The sequence below is a fragment of the Haliaeetus albicilla genome, chromosome 23 (assembly GCF_947461875.1).
Source record: "Haliaeetus albicilla chromosome 23, bHalAlb1.1, whole genome shotgun sequence".
NCBI lineage: Eukaryota > Metazoa > Chordata > Aves > Accipitriformes > Accipitridae > Haliaeetus > Haliaeetus albicilla.
In genome coordinates this window covers 4,453,309-4,480,760 of record NC_091505.1, presented here as the reverse complement: position 1 = coordinate 4,480,760, position 27,452 = coordinate 4,453,309, and the positions used below count along the sequence as shown (strand labels likewise).

The window sequence follows — 27,452 nt, the reverse complement described above, 5'->3', positions numbered from 1 at the left end:
GGCGAGGAGGCGGGTGCCGGCAGGGCGCCCGGCCGGGACGGGCGCGCACGAGGCGCCCACGAGGGCGGGCTTGGGGCGGCGGGCCGGGGCACGGCGGCGGCGGCGGCGATACTCACTAGGGGTCGTTGGTGAAGCGGGGGCTCCGCGGGGGCTGGTAGCCGTACAGGTGACAGTAGAGCACATCGAAGCAGAAGCAGCACATCTCGGCCGACACCACCATCTTCCTGCAGCCGGGCCCGCCGGAGCCGGCGCCGGGGGAGGAGAGCAGCGAGGCGGCCGGCGGGGAGAGGCCGGCGGGGCCCCCGCCGCAGCTGGGCGGCAGCGGCGGGGAGAGGGCGCAGCCGGCGGCGCCCCCCGCCAGCCCCCCAAGGCCGTTGAGGCGGGGGCCCCCCGGCGGGGGCAGCGCCCCCGGCTCGCCTCCCCCCCCCGCCGCCGCCGCCCCGCCGCAGCGGGAGCCGCTGCCGCCGCCTCCCGGGCCGGCCGAGCCCGAGGGAGGGGAACTGGAGAGTTTCTGCTTCTTCACCCCGCAGCAACCCGCCGCCATCTTGGAGCCGTCTCCCCCCACGCAGCGCTTCCGACCCATGGCGGGGGGGCCGGCCGACCGGCCGGGGGACGTGCGGCGGCCCGCTCCGCCTCCTGCCGGGCCCGCTCCGCCTGCAACGGGGAGGGAGCGGGAGGGAGGCGGCGGGAAAAGGGGGAAGAATGAATGAGGAGCAGGAGGGAGAGGAAGATGGAGGGGGGGGGGGAGAGACAGAGAGAGCTGCGTTAGAGCGACCCGGTGAGTGGCCCCGGCTGACAGGGCCGGGGCTGAGGGGGCAGCGCGGCCCGCAGGTGTGGCGGCCGCGGCGGGGCCTGGCGGCCTTTCCCCTCCCCTCCACACGCCGAGCCACCCCTCTCGCCTTCCCCCCCCGGTGCTTTTCTCTCCTCCTTCTGCCAGGGAAGTGGAGCAACTCCACCCCGCGTGCTAAAAAAAAAAAAAATAAATAAATAAATAGATGAAAATAAACCCACAAACCCGAGCTCCGCAGGAGCCGCGCGGCAGAAGCGAAGCCCTTGAGATGGTTAAAAACACCCCGCTAAATAATTCAAGTGACCTGAGATGCCTTCCTCTTGGGAAGAGGAGGGAGGGGGGAAAGTGTTGGAGTCGGCAGGCTGGGAGCCTGCGGAGAGTGCATGGATGCACCAATTAAACATGCAATAGTGATGGCTAAAAGCCACGGGCTTTATAAATATATAATTTTTTTTTTTTTTAATTACAGATTTGGCGATTCACATCCAATAAGTAGCAGCTCAGAGAGTAGGCCCTCAGCTACAGGGCAAGTGGCCGTGACCCTGTGAGACTACAGCCCTCCGTGCCTGCAGCCCAGGCTTCCTCATGGCAAGATCTCTAGGGATGGGAAGTCCAGAGGGAAAAGATGTGAGTTCCTGCAGTGCTCCAGACATCTAAAATTAAGCTTACCAAGCTACCGGGCTGGGAGGGGAAATGTGTTTTGTATTAGCCTCACGTATAGATATATCTGAATTTATGGAGAGACTTGCAAACGGCCATAAAGTACTTCAAAAGCTGTATGTACGTATATTTAGAAAATAACACCTCACCCGTCGGTGTTATGCAGCCATCTCTGGCATGGGATGTAACAGCTGTTTGACATAGAATAGCAACACTGCAATATCAAGTAAGACGGGAGTGAGGATTGCCACATAGAGTTAAAATAATATCGCAAGTTTAGAGAGACAGTCAGCCTAAAATGCAGTTAGTCAAGCTAAAATGCAGTCTACAGAAAGTTTTCACAGTCACAAACTACTTAGAGACTCAGTTTTATATTTCTTGTTGGAAATGGTTTCTCCAGCATCCTCATGGTCTTAATTTTGTCTGGATCTTGAATTATCATGGATTTGGAGAGAAAAACCCCAGTTACTAGAGCTCTAATACTAATGGGTTAAAAAGCCCTTTGAGGGTTTCTATCCAAATACTGGCCTAAACTTCTCTTGCTTTGTGAGTCATAGCCTGAGGTGAAACAGCTGCAGGGAATAATAGCAAACAGAAAGGAGAAGAATTAGATGGTGTAAAGCAGTCTTTTCCATTTTTAAATGTCATGTTTATGTTTGGAGCTGGAGAATACTTGAGAAGGGAACCCAGTTACCCTCTCTCAAGCAACTTGCAAGTTTCTCTCAAAACAAAGGCAGTGTTTTCCACTTATGGGATTCATTTGTTTAAAATCAGTTAGCAGTGACACCTTCTGTTGCTTTTGGGAAAATAGTTTCTCCAGGTATTGAATTCTGGCTTTTTCTATTTTTTTTTACCATCCTACTTTATTTAATACCAACGTTCATAAAAATATCAAGTAATTGCAAAACATTATGATACGGACGCAAATACAAATCATTCACTCCACTGGGACAGATATTTGTAAGGTTCAGTGTAAGTCTCAGAGCTAGGACTGATATCCTTATGCAGTATCAAGACTACCGATAGTGCACAGCGATCACCTTTTAATTAAATATTGTATTACAATTGTCCCTGAATGAAAGGGTAAATTAAATATATTACTCATTAAAAACACTTTACTTTTTCTACCTCTGCTGATGTTCTTTGCTGTCTTTGCCTATAGTTGTGCTCCTATTTTACCTCAGTGCAATGTCATAATGTATACCAAATCTCTCTTTCCTAGAGACAACAGCAAATGTACAAACACAACTGTGGAAATTATTGTTTAGTGGAATCAGGAAGACACAACTGTATTACCAAATATTTTTGTCAGTATCTTCAAGTGGAGAGAACTGCAGGCTCGCAAAACATTTTTCATAGCTCAATGGAAAATTTCCATTTATATTTGAAGATGAGTTTATTCTTTGGCTAAGACAGCTTCAGTTAACTGCAGCATCTGTTTCATTGGCCCTTTGCTTCGGTTAGGCATCAAGGACCCTTAAATTTCTTACTAAAAGGAATCCTGAATGTGTTCAGTTCCTTCATGCATGTAGTACTTCTATATTTTGCTAACTTTTGCAGGTTTTCTCCTGTTGGTTGATGACCATGCTGTGCCTCATATGCAGTCAAATGTACTGAGTGAACTCAGTATAAAAACCAAACTCTTTTAGCAGTACGAACAGAGTCAGTATGGTAGTGCAATTAGATCAGTTTAAATTAGGTGTGATGTAGCTCTCCTTTATGACTCCTGCTGTTTAGCACTATTGCTTACCTCATGTTCTAAAGCCCCAGTGATTTTAGAGTTGTCACTTGCTACAAGTGAGAGATTGAAATTAATTTTTTAATTAAAAATCACAACCCATGATTCTTGAAAAGAACCGTTAGACATATGATAAGAAAAATAGAATTATTTGCAGAAAGGTATTTTTCAGTGATCCAAAGCTGCTCTGAAGGATTGCCCATCTGAAAAAAATAAGAATGGCTAGTATCTGAGGGAAATGGTATACTAACAGACCCGATCCAATTCCTTTTGAATCCAAGGTAAAATTTGTACTGACTGACTAAAGTCAGATTGTTCTCAAGCAGGCTAAAAGATGATCTATGTTCTCAGCAGCTTACAATCTAATTACAAGCCAAGAACAACCAGATCAAGGAAACAATGAGCCAAAATTGGGCTGCATCGGTAAGCAGGAGTGATATAATCCTTGCCTTATTAGTATCAATTCTTTTAATAGGCACTGTGACAGGTGAGGGATTTAAAAGGGTACTTAAAATAGCACGTTCAGGCTGTGGTTCCATGTGCATTTCTGCAGTAGTAGTAATGTTGGTTTAAGCAGCTCTACCTCAGCTAATTGTTCTCTTTCCTGTCCCACCCATTCTGTTGTGTTCATGCAGCTGTTTGTGCAGATGTGAGGCAGAAGATCAAGCTGAAAAACAATTATTCTTTCCCCTCGATTATTTTTCAGCCAAATCAGTTCTCCAGTCTGGTTTATCAGAGGGCTGCGCAAAAATCTGTGCTGGCTTATTGGAGTGGCTATACAAAATTGATAATTAATAGCCTTGGGCAGCTTAAACAGTAGTGGTGAAAAATGAGAACGTGCAGCCTAACGTGGCATTGCACATACTTATGGGGAAACTGTCAGAAATCACAGAAGTGTTTGAATTTTAAATAATAGGTGAAGAAAGCCAGTTGAGGGAAGATATGAAAGATAAGGGGTGGATAAAGGGCCTTGAAAGTGACACAAAGTAGTTCATGCTTGAGACTGTAGAAAAGTCAGAGCTAGGGAATGAAAGAAAGGGAAACAGAAAGCCCTCTTTTCAAAATATATCATTTTCCACTTTCTTAGAACTAAAGGAAACATTATACCACAGTTAATTCTGTAAAAACCAAACTCCAAAAATTGAACAGTGTGAACAGCTAGCATCTCTATGAAGTTGTTAGTTATTATTCTAGTTAGTTATTATTCTAGAGAAGAGTCTGTACTTACATCTCCCAAAATTCAAAGGTTAAATTCTATCTTTGTATCTTCCCATCATAATGATCTTTTTTGGATGGGCCTGCCGTAAAACTGGAAGATTTACATGCTGAGAATTCCTTTGGTTTGAGGAGTTTCCACCCGTTGTGGAGACAGTCTAGACAACTCTTCCCTTGCCCTGCAGCCTACAAGGCATTATGGGTGTAGCTGGGAAGAAAGTGGGTTTGCCTGTATTACTTTAGCACATTATTCCCAAACTGGTCTATCACACTCTTGAGGCTCATGTGAGTTTTCCTCAGTATATTCTGCTTCGACAGAATAGTTACTATTCTTCAGTACGCTCCCTGTTTCAGCTGTCCCCAGGAGAAATTAGACGCAGCTCTGAATCTAGGCCAGAAAGTGTGCACAAAATCCAGTGAAGTTAATGAAAGTTAACTTGCACATGTCTGAGAACAGTAATTGTTCCTACCAGTTAGAGGCCATATCCTGCTATTGTTCCATATATCAAGCCCCTATTGAAGTCTCTTCTAAAAAATCTTGTACAAAAATTCATCTCAGGATGTGATACCAGCCAGCAGACAAAAGGTCCTCACATGTTGTGTTACTGGAATCCTGGCCCTGTTTCATATTTTGAGCTATGTTATAATTTCACCATACTGTGAATCCAATCTGTGTTATTTTAAAATTAACATTGTTTTACAGACATTTTTCACTCTTACGCAAATTTAGGGTTTGGTCCTGTTAAACCATCTGTGCATGGAGCTTGCACTGCAAAACTGGGCATCAGTTTGTTAAAAAAAACAACACCACAAAACACCCAAAACAAACAAAAAAAAGCCCCCACCAAACAAACCCCCCAAACCAAACAAACAAGAAAACCAAAAAACCACCATGTATTCTAAAATGTTATTTGTCAAACTAAATATCTAGGACTGGACAGTTTTCTAACTAGATATAAACACATTAAATGTGTCAATGGAGTCAGAAAAGTTATTTAATTAAAAACCTAAGGATCAAAGCACTTGAAATAAATGAAAGGTGAGACTAGTAGTAGCTTTTTAATGGAATTCTTTTAACTTAATTCTGTGAGCTGGAATGTTCCTCAAATATTATGTTAATGTAATATCCTATGCTTTTTGAATGTATTTTTCCATTGTACAGTGATAAAAAAAGATGTAGCTTACATAGCTGTATTCTCAGTATAAATTCACCATGGTTTCATTGAGGTCAGTGGAGCTACAGTGATTTATGCTAGCTGATACATTAATAATAAGCCTTAGGACATGTTTTTTGACATGGCTGTTTGTAGTTGGTCTCCTTCACAAAATGTTTTCCACTAGTGTAGAGCAACCATATGTATTAACAGCATTTCTCATTTCTGAAGAGTCTAAAGGGCTAGCTCTAAGATTTTTAAGTTAATAAATTTAGAACAATATATAGGTGTCTCTTTAGCCAGTGCAGTCATACAGCCACCCCTAATGAAACGAAGCAACAATTGAATAGGACACAACATTTGAGGTGTATTAGGAAAAAATGTAATCATTAGTCTTCAAATGAATGAGCAAATTAGGAGGATAGAATGCAATTGCTGAGAATTAAAATCTGATCAGGACACCACAATTACATGCCTGTTTCTAAGAATTGCACTAGATCTTTATCCATCCCAAGTGGTCAGCACTTGATTTCATATCTCACCTAAAAACACAAAAATGAAACTTTCATGTAAATTTAGTTAATGCAAGGAGCAGAAATTTCAGAAAAGAGGGGAATGTTAGCAATGTTAATTGATTGTTAACAATGTTAATTGATTAGGATGACAGAAATGCTCCCATGTAAGGAAGCTAACGGGCATAAATTTTGATCTTCCTTTTGATGTAAGACTGTGTTGAGCTTCCTTTTTCAGATGTTATTTAATTTTCTTGTGAAATGATTTAATTTCTTCTAGCTGCTGCTTTTGCTATGTTTTTGCATGTTATCTAGCTTTTGTTGTGAAGGAATTCCACCTCCATTCCTCTAATGGCCAGTTCTTAGCTTAGGTTCATGCTCCCTTGCTCTGGTATTTTATGCTGCTCAGATAGCATTGAAGCTGCCATCTCTCTATTCCTTTCAGAGAAAAGAGATATACTGTTCTTTTCTCCTAAGACTGAAGAACTGTTTTCTTTAATCTTTGTGAGCAGCAAAAAATAGTGAATCCTTCTGCTTGCCCTTTACCATTCTAACTTCTATAAAAGAACCTGTTAATCTTAAGATGGCCAACAACTACTTCCACTCTTCCAGGTGGAAACATCTGATCACATTATATTGGATGTTTTTAGTCACGCCTCATGAAATGTCTTCGCTATTGTTTTGAAAGAATGTTCATTAGCTGCAGTAGACTATTGCAGCTTATAAACATATGCATGTCAGTCATAAGTATTTCTCCTTCTTCAGTATTGTAACATAGTATTATTTATTGAATGTATTTTTTTCCTTTTTCCCTAGAAGTATTAGCATTCTTTATACTCAGTGCCTAAATTACTTAACCTTATATCTTCCAGTGCTTCTGATCTGTACATGTCACCATGAATGTCACATCGATCCTCCTTTCTGTGACTAGTTTTATAAAATCACCCTTTATGTCACTTTGGTGCACTTATCTTTCTCTTTTTCCATGCAAAGAAAAAACTGACAAATGCCAGCGTTTTGCCCTAAAGGTGCTGGTGCTCCAGTGCTATCAACTTATAACTGCTAAAAGCACTAAGTACATTGTCCTAAAAGAGCCTAGAGATATAAATAGAATGTTAATTAATAGCAGATGTTACCCTTTGTGGCAAAAAGCCAGCAGAGCTCCAGCAAAACCTTTCTTATTGCGGTTGTTACTTTCATCTTTGGCAGTTTGTGAGTGGAGCCCCAGTAAGGCTGATCCTCACGGCACTTTGGAGTCATCTCTCGCCCTCACCCCAATCTGCTTTCAAGTATTCAGTCCTGCAGATTCGTTTTTTTCCTTTTGTGTGTGGTAGGAAAAGCTAAACAGCTCATGTGCACCACATCCGTAACTCTTGCTTGTATCCTTAAGGCTTTAGAGGAGACTAGCAAGCCTGAACCCCAAGTCCAGCAAGCTTCTCAATGAAATTGAATCTGTGGGAAGTGGTAGCACTCTGTATCTCACTTATTCATAGTTACTTATTCATTAGTTTTACTGCTTCCTTTCTGTAGAATTCATGTTCTCCAGCATAATATTTTCTAATGTACTTTGTGTTGCAAAAGTCAATTCTCCTTTCAGAGATGTATAAATCAAATTACTCCAATGAAGTCAATAGAATTTCACTGTTACAGAATGATGAGTTCAAAATCAGGCCTTTTAAACCTGTAGGTTCCCTTGTAAATTGATGAATGATTTGTCTGTTCCTAGGCCTCCTGAGGTATCCTCTGCTTTCAAGGAAAGTGGTATTTATATAGATACGTGTCCATGCACACACAAATTCCATTAAACAAAACTGTATGTCTTCTCATTCTTCTTATCTCCCACATTTGTATTCTCACTCTAGGGAAGGGCCTTCAGGCTGCCTGCTGGTGGTGATAATTTTTGTCACAGTTATTTCATGTATAAAATAAATACATTCATTTTGAATAAAAAGCATGCAAGCTTCAACAAAGTTTCACCCAATTCTTGGCACAGCAGTGTTAGCCCTCCTGTGTACTCTTTCTTTCATTCACTATTTCTGATATTCTTATTTTCACATGATCTATATTAACTCAGTCCCTCCTATCTGACATTACAGCAATTAAAGCAGACCTTTTGTTTTTATTGTGATCATTATTGAAACAAAGTAAAAAGTATTTTAAAAGAGTAATTAGTATTTCTTGAACTATGAAAGAAGTCATAGTATTCAAGAAGTACTGTTGCTTATTATGTTTTTCTGCTAACTGTTACAAAATGTGAAGTTACAATTTTTAACATCTAGAAATATCTCTGATCATCAAGACTCGCATCTGAGCTTTTTGGTTTGCATGTTTGTTTTTCTCAGTGGTTTCTTCGTGGATAATATTCTAATAACCTACTGACTGCCAGAGATTGCATAAGGGTAACATATTTTGATTTAAACACTGTACATTTGATTTGAGGAAATGACCATTTCCATGCAGAAGAAAGTAATTGAGATAATCCTTAACACTAAAAACATACCCTTCTGTTACTTCAACTGAAAAAAAGAACTCCTTTACTTGTGTATTTTGAAGTAAAACTATAAATATATTAATCTAGTGGTTCCAATTACAAATGGCATTCTGGATTTCTTACCATCTCCCTTGAAAATGCACCTTTATAATCATTCATTCATTCATTTTGGTTAGCATTTCTAAAGAGCATTTCAAGATTGGAAGAGGCACTGTGACATACTTGAGGAGAAGCCTAGCACAGCATGTCAAATCTAAGGGACTGTTCCTGAAATATTTCAGGGCTATCACTTCATGGGGTAAGTTCTTATAGCTAACGTTCAGTTTAGATTGGATTTAGAAATTTGGAAATAATTTAATAAAAAACTCCATGTATTTTACTCTCTGGAAAAAAAAATCAAAGTCTGAATTCTCTGTTTTTCTATTGCTTAGTTTGTGTTTGTTTTCACAGGTCAAAGTCCCACTGTCCAGTGTCATCACATTCAAATCCTGCGGTGACCTGTAAGTATCTCACCTCTAAATTTTCTATTGCGTTAGAACAGCTGCATGAAAACTGTTGTGATCACCTCATGAATACTGAAAATGTGTCTTTCATTGAACAATCATTAGGCATTATATATAGGCATGGGGTATAGTTTGTCTTGTTATGTTAAATGCATGTAGTTCAAGCATGTAAGCTTATAGTATAATACATCTACATTTTTCAATACTAGCTCATGATAATCTCATTCATTGCATTTTAAATGGAAGACCACAGCTTATCAAATCTAGTTCTAACTGTTTCTAAAGGTACCCTTACTTTTAACCTAGTTCTTTACCTGGTTAAATCAGAACTGAAAGTTATCAAAGAAAAATATTACATTTGCCCTTTGGTGAACAATTACCAAGCGTTACATGTTCAGAGTAAAAAATGGATAGCATTTTATTTTATGAGTCCACTAACTAATAGTGAATTAGACTAAAACTCCTGTGGGAACACATTTGACATTCACATGAATAACAGATGAGTTCATTATGATCCCCTGCTTATAAAAAGAATGGCAAATGAATTCATAATTATTAAGCATTTAAAAATAACACATTCCCCCAAAAGATACAATTCTGCATTAAATACCCGGCTGTACTTCAGCTGCAGGGCTTTGAAGAACCTGAAATGAAATGGTAGCACAGCATATAGCTGAAACTGAATGGCAGACTGATGATTTGGTCATTTGCCATATTCTTTTAACTGCTTGGTAGCCAAAGTAATGAAGATGCATATTCTATTTAATGCATTTAATTCTGAAATTTTTAGATTAATCTTGCTTCCAGAGCAGAGAATACAGATTAGATATATGGTGCATGAAAGGGTTATGCTGGGTATATGTATAAAGAGGAGGATTACAGCACATATGGCTACTGACATGTACTCATGTTATAAGTGCCTGTGGGTATCTCATTTGAAATATATATTAGAGCTGAATTTTGTAGGGCTTTTTTTGTTGATGGATATGTGGTTATATATATGACAAATACCATTCAGGGCAGTTATTTTGCTAGAAGTGACATTCTCAAATACTTGCCAAGCTGTCACATTAGCATACCACTCAGCCTAGCAGGAGACAGCTCTTCTATGAATGGTAACCTCTGCCCTGTGGTGACACTAAGAGCACAAGGGTCCCAAAGGTTGCCTTGCCTGTCAGACAGAGAGAGAAGTAAGAGATGCCAAGAACAAAGTTCAGAGAACAACACAGAGGACTTGCAGAGGAGGAGAAGGGGGATAAGGAAAATCCTGTTCTTTGAATTACCTGTACCAAGGACATAAACAGAAAAGGGATCAGAAGTAGATCAAATTAAGATTGTTCTAAGTGCTGTCAGCACCTAGAGAGTTGCAGAATTCTTGTCTCCCGGAATCTTACATGTGATCTTGATAGCCTTTATGGAGGTGAAGAAGACTGGGATTTTCTGTATGAATTCTGACCCCATGGGTAGCCCTCTTTGGTTATCCAAGGAATAGAGAAATAATGCCGTATGTGACTTCTGTATTCCTCTTCCCAGTATAGAGGTAAGGAGACGTGTGAAAGACCTTGTGTGCATATAGATTTTAAAGTCACACTGCTACCATGTTTTCCCAAGTTCCCTTCTCCTTAGCAGCAGCCCAGGCTCTAACACAGCTATGTTGCCATCAACTGTGTTGTCATGCTGGTATCAGGAGGAAAAGAAGCCATATCAAATGTGATCATACTTGTATTTCACTCAGAGGTCTGAAGGTGCAGTCCATCATGAGGTGGACTCTGTGACTGGCCTAGGCTGTGTGCTTGAGAAAAAGGGGTGTAGAAACAAAAAATGCAGAGTAGGGAGGAAGTAGAGAGGGAAGGGTCTCAGGACTGTGGAGGGTGAGGCCATGCTGTACAGTCATGAAAAGGGTCATGAAGACTATAAATACATTAACCAAAACAGAATTCTGTAACATAATAGTACACTTTTCTAGTCCTACTTATATAGTTGTCACTACTAGGGAAAAATAAATCAAAATATCAGAAAAGCTGGTTGTGCTATACTCAGTTTGTGGAATTATTTGAGAAACTGTTAAGTGAAGATAAAATTTTTTTTTTTCTGCTTTGGAACAAGAATCACCAGATGAGCTTGAGAAGTTGCATAGCTGCCAGTGGAAGAATATTATTTATACACTGCTGAATTACATTGCTTTTAATTTTAAAAGTCTGTTGGCACTGTCTGATTTAACTTCTGACTTGATCTGAGTGGGTGGAGTTTGGATGTATGTCCAGACAACTAGGGCTGAGCTGATGCTTCAGAGGGAGGTGAAAAATACCAAAACCTAAATCCGATAGATAAAAACTAATTGTGTAGCAGGGAAACTAATTGTGCATCAGGGAAGCTAACTCCTTCCTGAGTCCTGTGGATTGCTGGCTGAAGTATGTGGTTTGATTGCATTTATTGCCTTAATGCAGAGTTTCAATTCTTATGGGCCCCATGAGGACAATGCAGGAAACCTGTTCTGTCTGTGATGTATGAAGTGCATGGTATGAACTGTTGTATTCATACATTCTGATTCCAAGACCAAGGAGATAATAATAGCCATTCATGCTAACTATCCTACATACACCTTTTTTCCCCCGAGAGATAAATTAAGAGTTTGGAGGTTTGTTTGGGTTTTTTTTTTTTGCAAAGCTGATACATTATGAATGCATTTCTTATGAAACTTTTAAAGTTTCTATTTTAAAACATTTAACATCTGTTGGAAAGACAGTTACTTGTTTATAGAGCATTTAATTTTACAATGTATTTATGATTGTCAATATTTGAGGTAATTGTTATTATAAACAAGTGCACAAGAAGAGAAATGCTGTGATAGCTCTCCAGCTGATGACAATGGAAAATGTATGTACTTTTTACTTATAAAAATCTGATGGCATTATCTTACTATAACCACTTAGAAGTTAGGATATCAAAAGACTGTCTGCTTTAAAAATGTTGGGTAAGTCACTAAAGTCAATGTCACATCATCTCTGGTCAACCATATGCTCCCTCAGCAAGGCCACTGCTGGTTATCATCCAACATCAGTGCGCAAAAAATTACCATGAGAAACATTATCGGGTATTTTTCTGTTCATTACCAAGGCATTAGATTGCAAGTAAGTTATTCCAATGTTTGCTTTTTAATATCCTAGGTATAAAAGGGTAGCCTGTCACATCACCCTTCTGTGGAAAAAGGCAATCCACTCCACAAAGCTTGTAGAAAGCTGTGAATTAGTTACTTTTGACAAAGTCAGACAACTGTGGTCACTAAGATTCCTTCTGGAAAATTAGTAAAGTAAAAGTGGTAGAAGGTAATTAATACTTGGAATGGTCGAGTCCTGACTAAGAGAATCAGAGGAGCAGCCACCTCTGAGAAGAGGGGCAAAATTCATACAAGATTTACTTTATTTTTTTAAAGGAAACAGGTACAGTTACGAGGAGTTCTGAATAGTTTATGTTAGGATTAAAGCCTTGGCTTCAGAATGTGCTTACAATAAGACAACTCTCAATCTGAATCACCTCAATTTGTGATGTTTTCTTGCAGCAGATAGCAAAACATGTTTGTTCTAAATCTTATGAAACAATAATTATAGTAAGTAAAGGCAATTGGCAGTGATTGAGATACTAATAACACACTGCATTTCAAACATTTGTTTAAAGTGACCTCAGCCTGTTATTTTACTGCTAGAGAACAAACCTCTCTCAAATTGCATTTGTCTACCACTGAAATGCTCCAGTAGTATACACTACCCGAATTAAGGCTAATTGCTAATAATTTATTCACCAGAAGGTTTGCTATTATCAGCTCTGTTTATGTAAAATGGAGATTTAAAAATAGTTCTCTTTCTTGCAAACTGCTGTAGAAATTTCATCTGCTCTTATTAGATGTCATTATCTCATAGGAATGATACGAGATTCCTCTCATAACAGGAAAAAAAGATAACCAAATACAATATAGGACTCAAGAAAATTTTGGATTTTAGTTGGCAGAACACTTTTTATATGTGTTAAATCTGTAATACATGTTATAATCTTTCTGTTCTACTTCCAAGTAATGTTGTCATAAAAATTCATGCCAAGATAGGAACAAAGCTTGTGAGTGTAGTATGTATATACCACGTATTATGTGGTGGTATATAAAACCATGTGAAACCATATGAAAACATGTACAGATTTTTTTTTCTTTTTTAATTTTTATTTTTGCATTACCCCATCTTATGTTCCAGTGCTTTTTGCTGCTCTGATTCAAAATGTCAAGAACTCAGAGATGGGTTCATTAGGAAAACATATATAACCGCTGCACCTCTACACTTGTATTAAATAATGTAAAATCACATCTTAGCTCTTGTGAAGATGTGCTGTCTGAAATTTCAAAGAGATTAAAGTATGTGACTTGCTCTAAGACCTACTCCTTTTAGCTACTATTTTGATAATTTTCTTTATAACATACCTCACTGATTCTCAATTGTATTTGTTTCAAAGGATGGGGAGTCTCTTAAAATAAGTGGTATTTTTACTTAGAAAATTTAAAAGAAGAAAAAAGATAAAAAGCTCATCATCATAAAGTTCAAGCTACTTGATGGCCTCTGAATATAACTCCTTCCTTTTCCAGAGTGTTGTCCTTTCACAGTTCTAGGGGACACACAATGTGCTACTCACAGCCAACAGACAAGATGAGGAGAATCCAATTAGTTCCTTACCCTCTGTAATTTAGGAACTATATTCACTAGATGATTAAAATTCAGCTATATAGATCATTACATTTATTAACATACAAATGCATTTAAATTTCTTATTTATGAGCTTGCACATCACTGCTTGTTCACCAGTGGTACAGGTAAATGTAGTTTTACATTCGTTTATAATGAATTTATTCTTGCTTGCAAGCACTGGAAATATGGTGCAATGTTTGTATTTCGAACACTGCGAGGGAATTTTAAAATCCAAGTAATTTATTTATTTTAGTAGGCTGCTTGGAAACATTTGCTCTATTTTTTCATTCTAGCAGCTTTTAACTGATTTTCCTTCTCTAGCCATGAAAATTAAATACAGAGGTTGAATGTTTTAGATCATGTTCTTTCAGGCAACTGAATATATACATGCCTCTACATGTTAAAAACTCAGTAAATACACTGCCTTTTTTCAAAGAAAAAGATCTTGAGGAAATAGCCATTCCTCTTCCAGAGGTAATTTCACAGCTGTGGGGTTTTGGTTATGTTTTCCTGTTGGAATTCTGCGGAGGTAATTGGTTAGGGTTTTATCCAAGGATTTTCGAAATCAATGGAAAGGTCGTGGGCTTTGGGTTGAGGTCTCAGGGGTGCAAGAATATATTCTTTCCTGTGTCAGAGCCAGCCCAAAAAGGAGGGAGAAAGATCCCAGGTGTTCGTGGTTCAACCTCCCCGATCTCAGCACAGATTAGAGATGTTTAGTGGCAGTATGCGAGTGAAGAACAGGGCACGGGATTCTGCCATAACCTTCCCATTTTTCTGTCATCATGATGCCAGGACAAGCGTGGAGCGGTGGATGCAGGAGCCAAACCCAACAGTCTCCTTCCTCTGGCAATCTGCAAGCCAAGTCTGCCTTGTGCTGCCCGAGCCCTGAGGAGTGGGTAGAGCTGGTGCCTACCTGAGCAGAGCCAGCTCCTGGGTGGTTGGTTGGCTTGGGAAACCCTTCCCGGGAGAACTGCCTGGAGAGCTGCAGAAGGGCAGAGCTCCGCCTGCTGTTAAGTTTCCTTTATTTTCAGACACTGTCAGAGTCTGGTACAAAACAACGCTGCGTGCCTGTGCCTATGCAGACTTTGCTGCATAACTTCTAGTTGACTGGAGAGATAAAAATAATCCCTGACATAAATCAACTTCATTCCGCCTCAGGATATAATTTAAATACCTTCTCCTGGGTGTTCTTCCCTCTTTATCAAAGCAGCAAGTTCACTTTCTAGCCTTCACACTCTAATTCTAGAAAATGTTTAATGAGGGACTCTGCCACGGTGAGGGCAGAGCTACTGCTGCACAAAGATACAAGCAATATCAACTAGGGACACAGTGGTAGGAAACGGAAAGATGTTTTCAAAAGGCTCTTGAGTATTTCCTTTCCCAAGACTGTAGGGCCAAAATGTTGCTGGAACTTATGAACAGAGCTGGACAAAAATGTTGAATTATTTTTAAATTCCTAGAATAACAGAGGTTTGAAAGGACTGAGACCATTTTTGAGATTAGGTTGAACTAGACAAACAGTTTCAAGTGAAATAATAGGAAAAATATGAAAAAAATTTCTCAGTTCTTAAAGGAAATATTTTAACATTCTTAAATGAAATTTTTGATCTTTTGAAACCATTTTCCACTTCAAAATTAGTCTAAATTAGAAAAAAAGTAAAATATAGTTTTTTTAAAAATGGCATGAAACATTTTATTTTTAATTAAATATAATATTTCAGGTTGCCCCAATTTTAAATTAGTAGGTTTATATTTTGTAAGAAAAAAAATATTCTGCGTGAGTTCTGTGTGAACTGAGGTTTCTGCTTGCTTCTTTCTGACTTTTTGGTTTGGTTATTAACTGGAGAAAACTTCACTTGCTCAGCTCTGTTTATGAAATCTTCATGACACGCTGTCCTGATAATTTTCAGGTGACTTGTGAAAAGACATTGGTTTACACCTCTATTAGTGTGTAAGGATAATAGTTCCTCCCTTGTGCTGTACCAGTGTTAGACGTTGAGCCTTGCTGCATGCTCTGCCTGTGCTGTACTCCTGTGCTTTGGGATGAAAATGTAGTGTGCAAGGATTTGTGATTTCAGCAGGCTACACACGGAAAGAAGGATCTCTTAGTTCTGATGTGATTGTGGGTTACCTACCTAATGTATCATTAGGTCAGTATAGACCGAGTGAGTAAAAGAGACCTTATCAGTCACAGATGTTTCCCTTATACTTTGTGTTCCTATTCTTCTCTTTCATGTTCCTTGTTCTCTTGTCAGCCACCAGTTCATTTCAAATAAATACAACATTTAAATTTTTAAGGTGAAGTTACAGAGCAGGACATGAGAACTCCAGGTGCCCAGTCAGGCGCTCTCTCTTTTTCTCACGCTGATCTGGGCAACTCGAAGGCTAAATCTCCAGGTCTGGGGTTCCTCTCCCATTATTTGTATTGACCCTATGTATGTGGCTGACTTGGAAGGATCCTTAAGGATTTCAGAAGGTGTTTTGCTCAGTCATCATTGTCACTACAACACTGTGGACCTTGGGAAGCTCAGGAAGCTGATGCAGGTTCCAAGAAGGGCTTAGCAGACCTTTCCTAAGGGAAGTAAAGTAGATAATGAAATCAAGTGGTACATGTCTCCATTCAGAACATCACTTGAGCATGTATGTGACTACAAATTTTTGTGTAGGATTCCTATCTCTCAGTTTGAGTGTTGGATTTTTTTTGTTTTGGTTTGTATTGTTTTTTGGTTTTTTTTAAATGTATTTTAAATAAAAGTTAATAGGGTGGTCTAGTAGCTAAAATCTCCAGCAAGAGGATGACAGTATGGGCAGTGGAAAACTATTACTAAGAGCTAGCCTCTGTAATCAAAACAGCTAATAAGAGTTTGCAATCTGAAGAGACAAAAATGAGCAAAAAGAGAAAGGAAGGGAGTGCTGTCAGTGCGGTTTTACAGATGGAGAAGGGGCCAAGCCTTGATTTCAGTAAAGTATGGAGGCAGAACCTGATTTTTAGCATTTCCAAATGTGTACATTTCAACATATTCTGTTTGATACTGGCAATGCTTTATTCCTACGCATTTCTAATTTTAACTGTTCTGATTTTATTTTTTTTTTTTACTATCAAAGAGAGGGGCTTTTATAGTTTCTCTTCAGAATGATTTCTTAAATACAGCAGAGCATCTCCATTCTCAGCACAACAGCAGATTTTCAGGTTTTGCATAGGTATGTGGGGTTTTTTTCCCAAATTTTACTGCAACTGTTCAACTGTACACATCCAGCAGAGAGAGAAGCAGGGAGGGACAGATTTACATGCATTGACTGGATGTGCTGACTTTTCAATACAAAATAACAGGGTTATTGTATTGCATCAAAGTAAGAGTCTCAGCCTGGAAGGGATATTTCATTGACACTGAACTGAAAACATAGGCACAGTGTAATGGATCTTAAAATTGGCTGGACTGTTTCTGGATGCCTGTGTTGTTCAGTATTTATATGAAAATCCCTACGCCCAGCATAAACAGAGTAATGGGTTGAGATCTTTCCTCAAGAGTACAACCTTTAAGACGATTTCTAGCAGTCAAGCAGGAAATCAGAAAAATGGTACATTCAAGCAGCTTCTCTTTGTCCAATGCTATGGTAGTAGTATGAATTCAACGACACGGAATATGAAGAGGTTTAGTCCTCACATATGCCTTGACACACTCTAGTGGCAGAAAGTTGCAGTGCCATTTAGGCAATGGAGCCCAGTCGATTTCTTTTGTTTTTGATGCGAAGTAATAGTTACAGTGGATGGAAGTTTAGGTGATCATTATTGAAAGTAACCTAGCAGTTCAGAAACAACTGTTCAAGTCTGTGCTTTTATAAAACTTGTATTCCTTTTTATGTTTTAATATATAAAATATTAATTCAGGGATTTAATTTGTTTGACATTTATAATGTTTTGAGCAACAGACCCTGACCTGATGGAGTCATTGACGTATGGCCACAATATTTATGCAATATATCAAAGTCAATAAACAGCACCTATCCACAAGTCTTAGGCACTTACTCTTTAATGGTAATGGATACAGATCTTGGGCAACCTCATCTTTTAACCAACCATCGTTGAATAGTAAATCAATAACCACATTAAAAAAATGTATTTATAGCTAAGCTCTAGAACCAGTGGTTTTGCTTATCGAACTAATCATAAATGATTCACTGTTTTGACTTCTGAGAAGACATAATGGACCACTTGGCTGCCTCAGTTCTCTCTTCATTTTTCCCTTCATAGAGCTACTCTGTGGCAAAATCACTCAGATAATACAGTAAAGTATCTAAATATATGCTTTATCATCACAGCAATTATAAAGATAGCCCAACTTATGGTGTTTTCTCCAGGATCAAGAAATTTCTGTTGCAATACTTTTGGTTTGATATGGGCTACCACAGATCCTCTAGTCTCACTGCTGTTACAGTTTGGGTTGCAGTACAGTGGAGTATATTTTGTGTTTTACTGCAGTTCACATACTAACATGACTAAAGTATTTTGCATAGCACAACTCAAAATTTCCCTTCCTCAGGAAATGTTGCTGTTTTGAAACTCTCATTTGGTTGCATCACAATGAAAACAAAATCCGATTTCCTGCAAAACAAAAAAGTAGAAACATTTCATTCCATTTTAATATTTTAATTTATTATTGTTGCTTACACGACCCAAGCAGATTACATGTATCTAAGGGTCTGCCTGTTCTTTCTTCCTCATTATTCGCTATTTCAGGGACTCCTTCTGTTCTTTCCTCAGCTTAACATGACTGCAGGTTTCCTCTGCAGTAAACCTGTCAGGATCATGGTGGGGGGCTCTGTGTACCCAAATTTCCCATTATCTTTCATTCTCTTTTTGCTAAGGATTTGTGCCTTTTTCCATCTGGCATTCAGAGCCATTGCCATCAAATTATATGTCAGACTTTATTTTGCTCAGCCATTAAGCAACTTTTGAGTCTTGCTTTCTGATTATCCGGATATAAAAGAGTCACATAGATATTTTAGACTGGCTCTTGCTGCTCTGCCTCTGAGGCTATTTAATTTTATTTTTTTAAGAACTTTTCTCTTTATATGGGTAAGTTAGTCCAATAAGAGTAAATCTAAATGTTCTGTCTAAATGCAGATACATGAAAATATGCCTTTCCCCTAACTCCCCGGAGATGCTTGCTTTGGACTTAAGAGTAGTTTTTAGGCTGGTGCAACTCAATCCTAAATATTGGAAAGATGCTGACCCAAAATTAGAGCTGGGGTGAAAAAGTAAATGTCCCATTGAAGTCAACAGGAATACTGCCAATTTGTACCGGAAATGAATCAGACCTTGGTTTTTTTGCATCCTCATTTGAATTAACATCTTAAAATAGCATTGTCAGACTAGATAGATATATCATAAATTTGTAGTTATGTAATAATAATTATGTCATTATTAGTGATTAGATCAGCTTTAGAGTTTTTTTCCTTGTCCTGTTTCCAAGTTCCATGAGGACACAAGCTGTGAGTTAGTTTGGAGCTCTGAATTCTTTTTTCTTGTGGAGTGGACAAAGCACTTCCAACACCAGGCATCTGTTATGCATTTATACATATCTACATGCAGCCCTGTTTGGATAATACATCATTTTTTCTCACTATTCTGTAGTGATATAATTAGAAATGGAATGCCATTTACCATTCTCTGGGAGTTGTGCTATCTGGAGATCTGTGCTCCTGGTTAGCATAGCTGAGAGGGCCTAACTTTGGGGAACAACTCACTGCTCAGTTAGTTAAGGCAACGCTGTTCAACATATGTCTTATGTATCCCAGGATTATAAATATTCCTTTACATTACTCCCTTTTCATTTTTGATCTAGACCCTAATCCAAGCAAAGAGTAAATCAATTCATAAGAAAAAATAAGAAAATGATGGATGAGTAAACATCCAAAGAATACCACCTTGAAAGATTCAATTGCTTGTATCTAATGAGGCATCAGTAGTTGGCCTAATGTCTGGACTTTGTAAAGCTGCAGCATGGAGATTATCTCCTGGCATTCACTGATGCAATAACCAGTGTTGAACTATTCAACTTTTGATAATTTATGTGCTTGCTTTGTCCATCTTTGCATTTTCAACTAATGTCAGATGACTCTATAATTTATTTTTGCATCTACTTTAGGCTCCCATTATAAATAAATGAACGTTTGAGTATTGCATGTCAATGTCTTAAAAGTCCCCTCAGGGGCTTCCTTGACAGGAGAGGGTCTTTCTCTCTTTAAGACAGAAAGGGTCAGACTTGGAGCAGAGAAGTTATAATCTAGAGAAGGCTAGAAAATTTGAATAGTTTCAATGGACAACCGGAAAAAAATTAACTAAGCATATAACTAACTCGATTACCTTTGGGCAAATCATCTCAGCTACACTGAGGATTTATGTCCTCTGGTGCAGTCAAATGAATATGACTGTCATGCACTCAGAGCCAGTTTGGATTCCAAAATAATATAGCTCTTTTCCCTGCCAGTTTAATAAATGAGATATTGGTTGACAGATTCTTCCATCTGGTATGCCCAGACCATACTTTGCAGTGCAGATTTTACTGACCATGTTATCTGTTTCTTCTTTGCAAGGTGAGAAATTAACCTTCCTTCTTTCTTCCCTTTCCCCTGAACAGTGAAGAGCTTTTTTAAAAACATCACCAAATAAAGATATTTTGGGCTGTGAGACTACAAGCTTTGTTATGTGGCTACGGTTCCATTGTCTTACTTTGAGGTACTAATCCTAGGAGGCTTAATTTGGAAGTTTTAAATAGTTCTTCCTTCTGTTTAAACGGTTTGGTTGCTTTTATGAAAAAAGCAAGTTTATGTTAAAAGTCAGGAAATATAAAAGTGCACAGGGATTATAAGGCAAGCCAGTGTATTACAATCTAAAAATTCTTTGAAGTGGCTCATTTATTTGCCCCATGACTCTGTAAAGTCACTAAATAGACAAATGCATTATGCAGATAGAGCACTGGAGACAGAGGTTATGTGACGCCCAAGGCCATTCAGTGAGTCAAAGCTGAGCCAGGGTGAAGTTCCCATTTTAGTGTGCCTATTAATAACACCAGCACAGACAAACTGCGTGAAAGAACTAAATTTGGGGGCTGTGTGATGTCAGCATGCTCTGCAAGGGTGAAATATCATTTGTTTCCGTCTAACTCTAAACCGGTTAAATTATTAGACATAAATATGACTAGATCAATATCTTATCTGAAGGCCTCCTCATACTTAGTGGTAATCTCTTTCCTCTTTCCCAGCTGAGGCCTTTTGTTTTTCCTTTGCAAACAGAAAAATTATTCATTTCAACCCTTTTATACCTTCAGATTTTGAGGACGGACAGCTGAATACTGTGTCTGGCATCAAGAAAGTCATAGTCACAGCATAAATGAGAGACAGTGTTAATGAGAGCCAAATTTTGCCTGCATTTGTTACCCTTGTTAAAAGTAGTATTTATAATTTAGTAGACCACTGCTGCATTGATATATTGTATTCTTAGTGACTTTAGTTACGAACAGAAGGTAGCAGAGGATATTGCATAATGAGAAGTTGGAGTTAGGATCTGCTGTGTGTCATTAGTATCTGTCAGTGACTTGCCTTAGTGACTTGGGCTTGGACTTTCAAGAATGAATACTATTTTTAGATACCTTTGCTAATGGTTCTCCTTCTTATGATTGCTGGCCTGATCATCTTATACAGTAAAACCAAAGTCAATCAAGAATCAGCAAGATCAGAGAAATATCTACTAGAGCTGACTAAAGAAAGTTTGACAGATTTGATGGGGAAAGTTAAGGAGTCTACTGCAGCTGTGTTTAACTGGAGCCAGTGTCTAGAAAGCAGAAAGATAGTATCAGGGATTATATCTATCTATCTTGCAGACTACAAAGCATTGTCACTGAAATCCGTGAAACGTTAATGACAATGGTTTGTTTTCCCAACTAGTTTTAAGGAAAATTATTAAGTGATTCAACAGAGTCAGTCTTTATATAGGTAATATTTTAAAATATCCAGCTTACCTGTTTCAACAATTTTACTTATTTTTGGCAACAATTTAGATATCTTAAATGCCAGAAATCTAGTCTTTTCATCCAGTGGATTTATTTCTTTTCAGTGCAGTTAAGGTAAAATTACCCAGTGACTGCAGTTGAAATGTTTCTTGTAGCCATTGTTTTATGTAGCCTCAGACATGTAATCTCTAAACAGATCTCTTTGATAGACTGTACTCCCTGTTGCTGCTGTGAGACCTCACTGCCTTACAATCTCAAGATAATTTAAATACTTGAATATTATGGAATTTGCAGTGACTGATTCCAGTTTTAGGGATGGAATTTCAGCCACAAATTTTGCAAGGACATCTTTCAAAAGTTAATTTGAAAAGAACAGCCAATCCATTTGTAAAGGTTAATTGCAACAAAGGTGCTGATTTCTGCTGAAGGCTACTTAGAGCCTTCTCTTTATCGATACCGCAGCCTGTGAAAAGACCTTGAAAGTATACAAGCCAAACATACTGTAATCTATATGGCAGTTGTAGAATCTACATAGGAACTGAGTTATGATACTCTGACATGTTTTTGATAAAAATTTTAGCCTTGGTGCTTGAGGTCTGTTGCTTTGGTGTCAGACAGGCAAATCAGTCCAGATCTATGCTATAGTCTCTGTCTCTCATCCATGTGGCATTCAATTTCTTTTTTTGGGGGGGAAAAAGAAGTAAGAGTCTTATGCCCACCGTCTTCCCCTCCCTACACAGAGAGGGCAGCCTGTTGGACTACAAGGTCAACTCGGTTTTTGAGCAAAAGGGGAAAAATCTTAATATGAAAATAACTTTTTGGTACTTGTTTACACTTAAGATACATTCAGTATACCCTAATGTGTGCAGCCTCATAACAGATTTCCTAGATTCTTCAGAATATCAACAAGAATCAAGTTTGCTCCATTCATTCTTCTACTCACAGTGCTAGTTTCATTTGTGTGTCTTAAAGAGGCTGATGTTATCACATCAATATTATCTTAGTCTTGTACAGAGATACAAGTGATGTCAAAACGAGCAACATCTGCTAAGTAAATTACGGCACCTATCCATTCATCCATGCATTACGTCCAAGAACTGATTCTTATCTCACTTATATTAACATGTATGACAGTGACCTAGAAAACAGTCCTGGAGCAATTACAGTGTTGCAGCAACTTGCAAAAACATACAGTGCTTTTGATAATTGATCATGCTCCATCTTAAAAAAGAAGATAGTAGGATTCTTGCTCCCATCTCACTGCTTCAGTGTATTTTCCTAATTCTAGTTGCTATGTTTGATTTATATTTGGTTTTTTGGGCCAACATTGTCATACGTCTTAAATAATTAATTTCCCTGATGATATCTTTACCAATAGCAGTCATATTTCTGGCTCATTGTTATGATACATATTGATCTTTCTGTATTGTGAGTGACAAGAACTTTATAATACTCCAAACAGGGACTCACACATACTTATAGGATGCCATCAGTGCTATACTGTCTCTAGTGTCTTTAGTGGCATACTGTAAAATGGATTTGTCTTTTTCTCAGCTGTATCACATTGGGAAGTGTTGGGTGGAAGCAGCTGCACTTTGCTGGTCTACCTGTCTCTTTCCACAGTCCTCCCAGGATGTTCTGTCGCGTCTCCATTCCTGTGTCACTCCCGCCCTGTTGTCCAGGCCCTGGAGCCCCTCTCCCATCCTTCCCAGGTAGCCCTTACTACCTCCCTGTGCTTCTCTAGCTGTTATCAGAGGCAGTAGCTGAGGCTGAGACTGAGGTTGAGGTGAGAGCCAGAAGCAGGCCAAGGCCTGCTCCTGCTGTGGGATGATGTGGGAAGAAATGGAGATGGGAGGGTCAGACAGAAATGGGCTGCAGAGCATCTTCATGCTTCCGCTGCCACCTGGGAGAAGGCTGGGGACTGCTGGTGCTGCCAGGGGTTAGCAGCTACCGAGAAGACAAAGCTGAGCTCCTCGGACTAGCCAGGCTAGTGCCTACCTCCTTACACACGAGCCTGCAGCTTGCCACTCTAGGCTGCTCCCTCATTTGCTCATTCCTGCCTCTGATGAGCCTTAAATTTCTACTGCGTTTCCTCTCATTTCTGTTAGTCTGTGATATTCCTCCTCTAAATTGATGCTGCCTTCCCAACGTATCGCCAGGAAAATTTGTCAGTTGTTTGCTGCAGAGCCCGGCTCTATGAGACTATTAAAAGTCAGAGCCAGTCCTTGAAGAATTCTTGTACTACTCACTTTTTCTTGATGATTCCACTTTCAACCCAGCCCCTCAACTGGATTTAATAGAATTAGTCTGATGCAGAGTGACAGCCAGAAAAAATAAAACTGTTCCTTCAATTTTAATGAAGGGCTAAGCCATCTGATCAGGTTGTTGCAGTGTAGTAAGTTGCTGTATGTCAGTGGAGCCATTGAGACTATAGCCACTTTTAGTCTAGCCATTTACAGAGTAGTGCAGGACCAATTAAACCTTTTTTTAAACTGAATTTTAAGCTAAAATTGAAAAGAGTAAACTTAAAAACATAAGTCAGGTGAAGAGAATGTAACTGGCCAATTACCATGGCTGTGCTCGTGCACAATAACTTATTTATTGTAACTTTAGTGTGTGTCTGAGGATGTCATTAAAATTGGAGGGACCCACTTCTTTGATTGTTCAAGTGAAGAAATAACTGTGGTTTTGACTCATGTTCTGACTCTAGAACAAGTTCTACTGTAAGTCAGCATGGATTCCACTTTAGCCATTGCCCTTATTGATATCCATTAGCCCTTTATATATACTTGTCTTTAGGCGAGGACCATCAAGGATGAGTTATGGATTGCCTGGCATCACAGCTGCTGCTGCATTATAAATTAGTACATTTATAGACTTAGTTATCTTTAGTATCTTGTGTGTGGATGATTTAACGTATATGCACAAAAAAAAAGGTGTATTAACATAGCATGAGTGTATCCTCAGCTGGGAATGTCTGGAGAGTTGCTAATCCCCATGGTCTACATTCCTCCTCTGACAAAGATGGGCTTTTCAACTTCAGAGAGCTCCTGTGTGCAACAGTTTGTTTTAAAAATAAAAAGTTAATATATCCTAGATGGCAACTGCTTTTTCATTAATCAGATTATTTCCCTTCTGCACATATTGTGAAATAACATGCATTGTCTTTCTAATAATAATTTCTATCAATGGCAAAATTTAGTACAACATTTTCTAAAATGGGCCCAAACAAGCACCACTTGAATGGTTATCTGTACAGGTGTATCACTGTATTGAGTTTTATTGCACTGAATTCCCAAAACACTCAATTCTGCACAGACCTGTCCTGTCAGTAGAACTTCCTTCAGTTGACTTCTGCTTGTGCTGAGAGTAACTTTTTTTCTGAGAGAGAGAAATGGGATCTAGATTTACATGCATGCCTTGTAACTTGTCTAATGACATACCAGTTCCTTAATAACAGTAAACAATCAAATGCTTAGCTAACTTTCAGCAAAACAGCTATAATAATTTCTTTCTTCCTGTGGTCTCTGGGAAATGTGTCGAGTCTCAAGATTTGCAGCAAGCTGAGTGCTAACATTTGGGATTGAGTATAAAATGGAACTAAGGACTAAAGGATTGATTCATATTTCTCATTAAGCTAACTTAGTATCAGTGACTTAAGTGAAACTGAGGCAGAGATTCACCAGTGGGAGGAGAGCGCCAGGCTCAGAGACCAGTCTTATGATCAGAAGCAACATAGACAGTGTCGTAGACATTGTCTCAAAATTGACGAGAGGCTTTCAGAAGCAAAAATACCACTTTCAGAGCCTGATCCTAAATCTATTGATACCAGTTGAAGTTTTCACTTTTTGCTTCTCGTGCTTCGAGTTGTAAGTCATTATATCCTGCATGGCTTTTTTTTTTTTTTTTTTTAATTCTTTGCATATCAACATCAGAACTTTTCCCATACTGAAAAATAAACATTGAAGACCTTCAGTCCACTCGTGCACATACAGGATTTCTCCCATCCCTCCAATTGGTTTTATAAATCACTCAAGAAACATTTGCAAGCTAGAAAATGAACACAAAATTCTCCCGTATTGAAAAGGTGAAAGGCAAAGTTTGAATAAGTTCCTAAAATACTGTTTCAAAGGCTGTGCTATCTTTTGTTTCTGCTGCAGACTGTAATGTCTATAACCATTTTGATAGGAAGTATTAAAGGGCTACAATGGTACCGTATGCTCTTGTCTGTTCTGGCAGCAGACACAGGTAGCTTTGATTGCTTATTCTATCTGAAGGCCTCCCTACCTCTAGTGCAAAGTCAAGCTTTCTAAAACCTCTCCTAATAGGACAACAAACACTGAGTTGCAGTCAAATATTTGGATGATGTACATTAAACCCTCAGGGGAATTCTCTGTTTGCAATCACCATATTACTGAACATGAAAGGATAAAGCATAAAGCAATTCCAGTTTTTCTAAAAAGCCTGAAATACAGGAAAGGACCAAAAGAATTCCTTTTCCAATTTCTGTCACCAGAGATTCTCAGAATTTGGTTGGTACATTCATTAGACATGAACTATGTTCACCTTCCTGCAGTAGTATGTATAAGTGAAATGTCCCTGAGGATGTTAAACTATTTTTACAAGTATTTCAATAAAATAGTATGTCCTATAAATTGGAATCTCACCATTCTTGCAGAGCTCACTTGGTGCATTTCTGTGAGCATATATAAAAAGAACTGCATGATAAAACCTATTCATTTTTAGTACAGCTATGTCTGCTGCATTTGTTTTATGCTGTATATGTCTTTGTAGTGTTAGCGAACTGCTATGTGGCAGCTTAAAGGTATTATAGCAGAGCCAGTACATAAGACAAGAAAGCTATGTATATAACTGTAAATCAGCACTAGCAGATCTTTTTAATAATGTTTCCATCTACTGTACATAAAAGCATTCCCTGATTTGAGTAATTTGCTGAGCTAAATAATAAAACTAACAATATACCTAAAATAGGGAGGATCAGGCAATAGAAATATCCACAGTTTCAATCAGGATTACAAATTACAGATCTCCAACAGATGTAAGGAAAAAACCCCAACCCCTGGAACTGATCAATATTAGTGTCAGTCATTGATTTCTAGAACACACAAAGAGATGGTGAGTATAAATGTGTTACTTACAAGTGCTGAGGATTTTAGGGAATGAAAATGGAGACCAGGAGCTGGAGACTGCCTGCCATGCCAGCAGTGTTGATTTGGAAGCGATGGACACAAATAAACGTTCAGCAAAGCTTAAAAAGCTGCAATGCAAGGCTAGCCAAAAGTGTCCATGTCCTTACCGTGCTGTGGCTGGCAGGCAATCCGTGTCTGGGAGCCTTCAGTCCCTCTAATCAGGCTCCGGGGATTTTGTTTGCAAGAGAGATTGTCCTTTAAGTGATCAGTGCAGGAAAACAGAGAAATAAAGAGAAATGAGCAAATTGTACAAGGCAAATAGCTGCAGGTCTTTAGCATGCTCCCTGCGTTTTCCTGAGCTGCATCTGCAGTAGAGAAAATATCCCAAAAATAGCTCAGGCTGCCAATGACTTGCTGAAACCTGAGAAAGAATTGCTGAATTTAAAGATCTGGGTTGCTGTGGGTGTATGATTAAAGTGAGAAATTGCTGGCAGGAAGAA

At 38.9% G+C, this 27,452-nt stretch overlaps 1 protein-coding gene across 5 annotated transcripts in view; it reads right to left on the bottom strand.

Moving 5' to 3' along the window:
• The window catches only part of AMMECR1 (AMMECR nuclear protein 1), a 107,929-nt gene extending 80,477 nt beyond the window's left edge, over positions 1-27,452 (bottom strand). For 2 of the 5 annotated variants that reach the window (XR_011329449.1, XM_069810966.1), the window contains exons 1-2: positions 27,120-27,433; positions 117-654 (exon numbers count right to left, since the gene is read on the bottom strand). Coding sequence is in view for 4 of the 5 variants with exons in the window: in XM_069810966.1 (XP_069667067.1) it covers positions 117-654; positions 27,120-27,291 (710 nt within the window). In the remaining variant the exon portion in view is untranslated. Of the gene's footprint in view, positions 1-116; positions 655-26,961; positions 27,096-27,119 lie in introns of those variants that run through there. The other 3 variants (XM_069810969.1, XM_069810967.1, XM_069810968.1) reach the window with 3 other exon arrangements.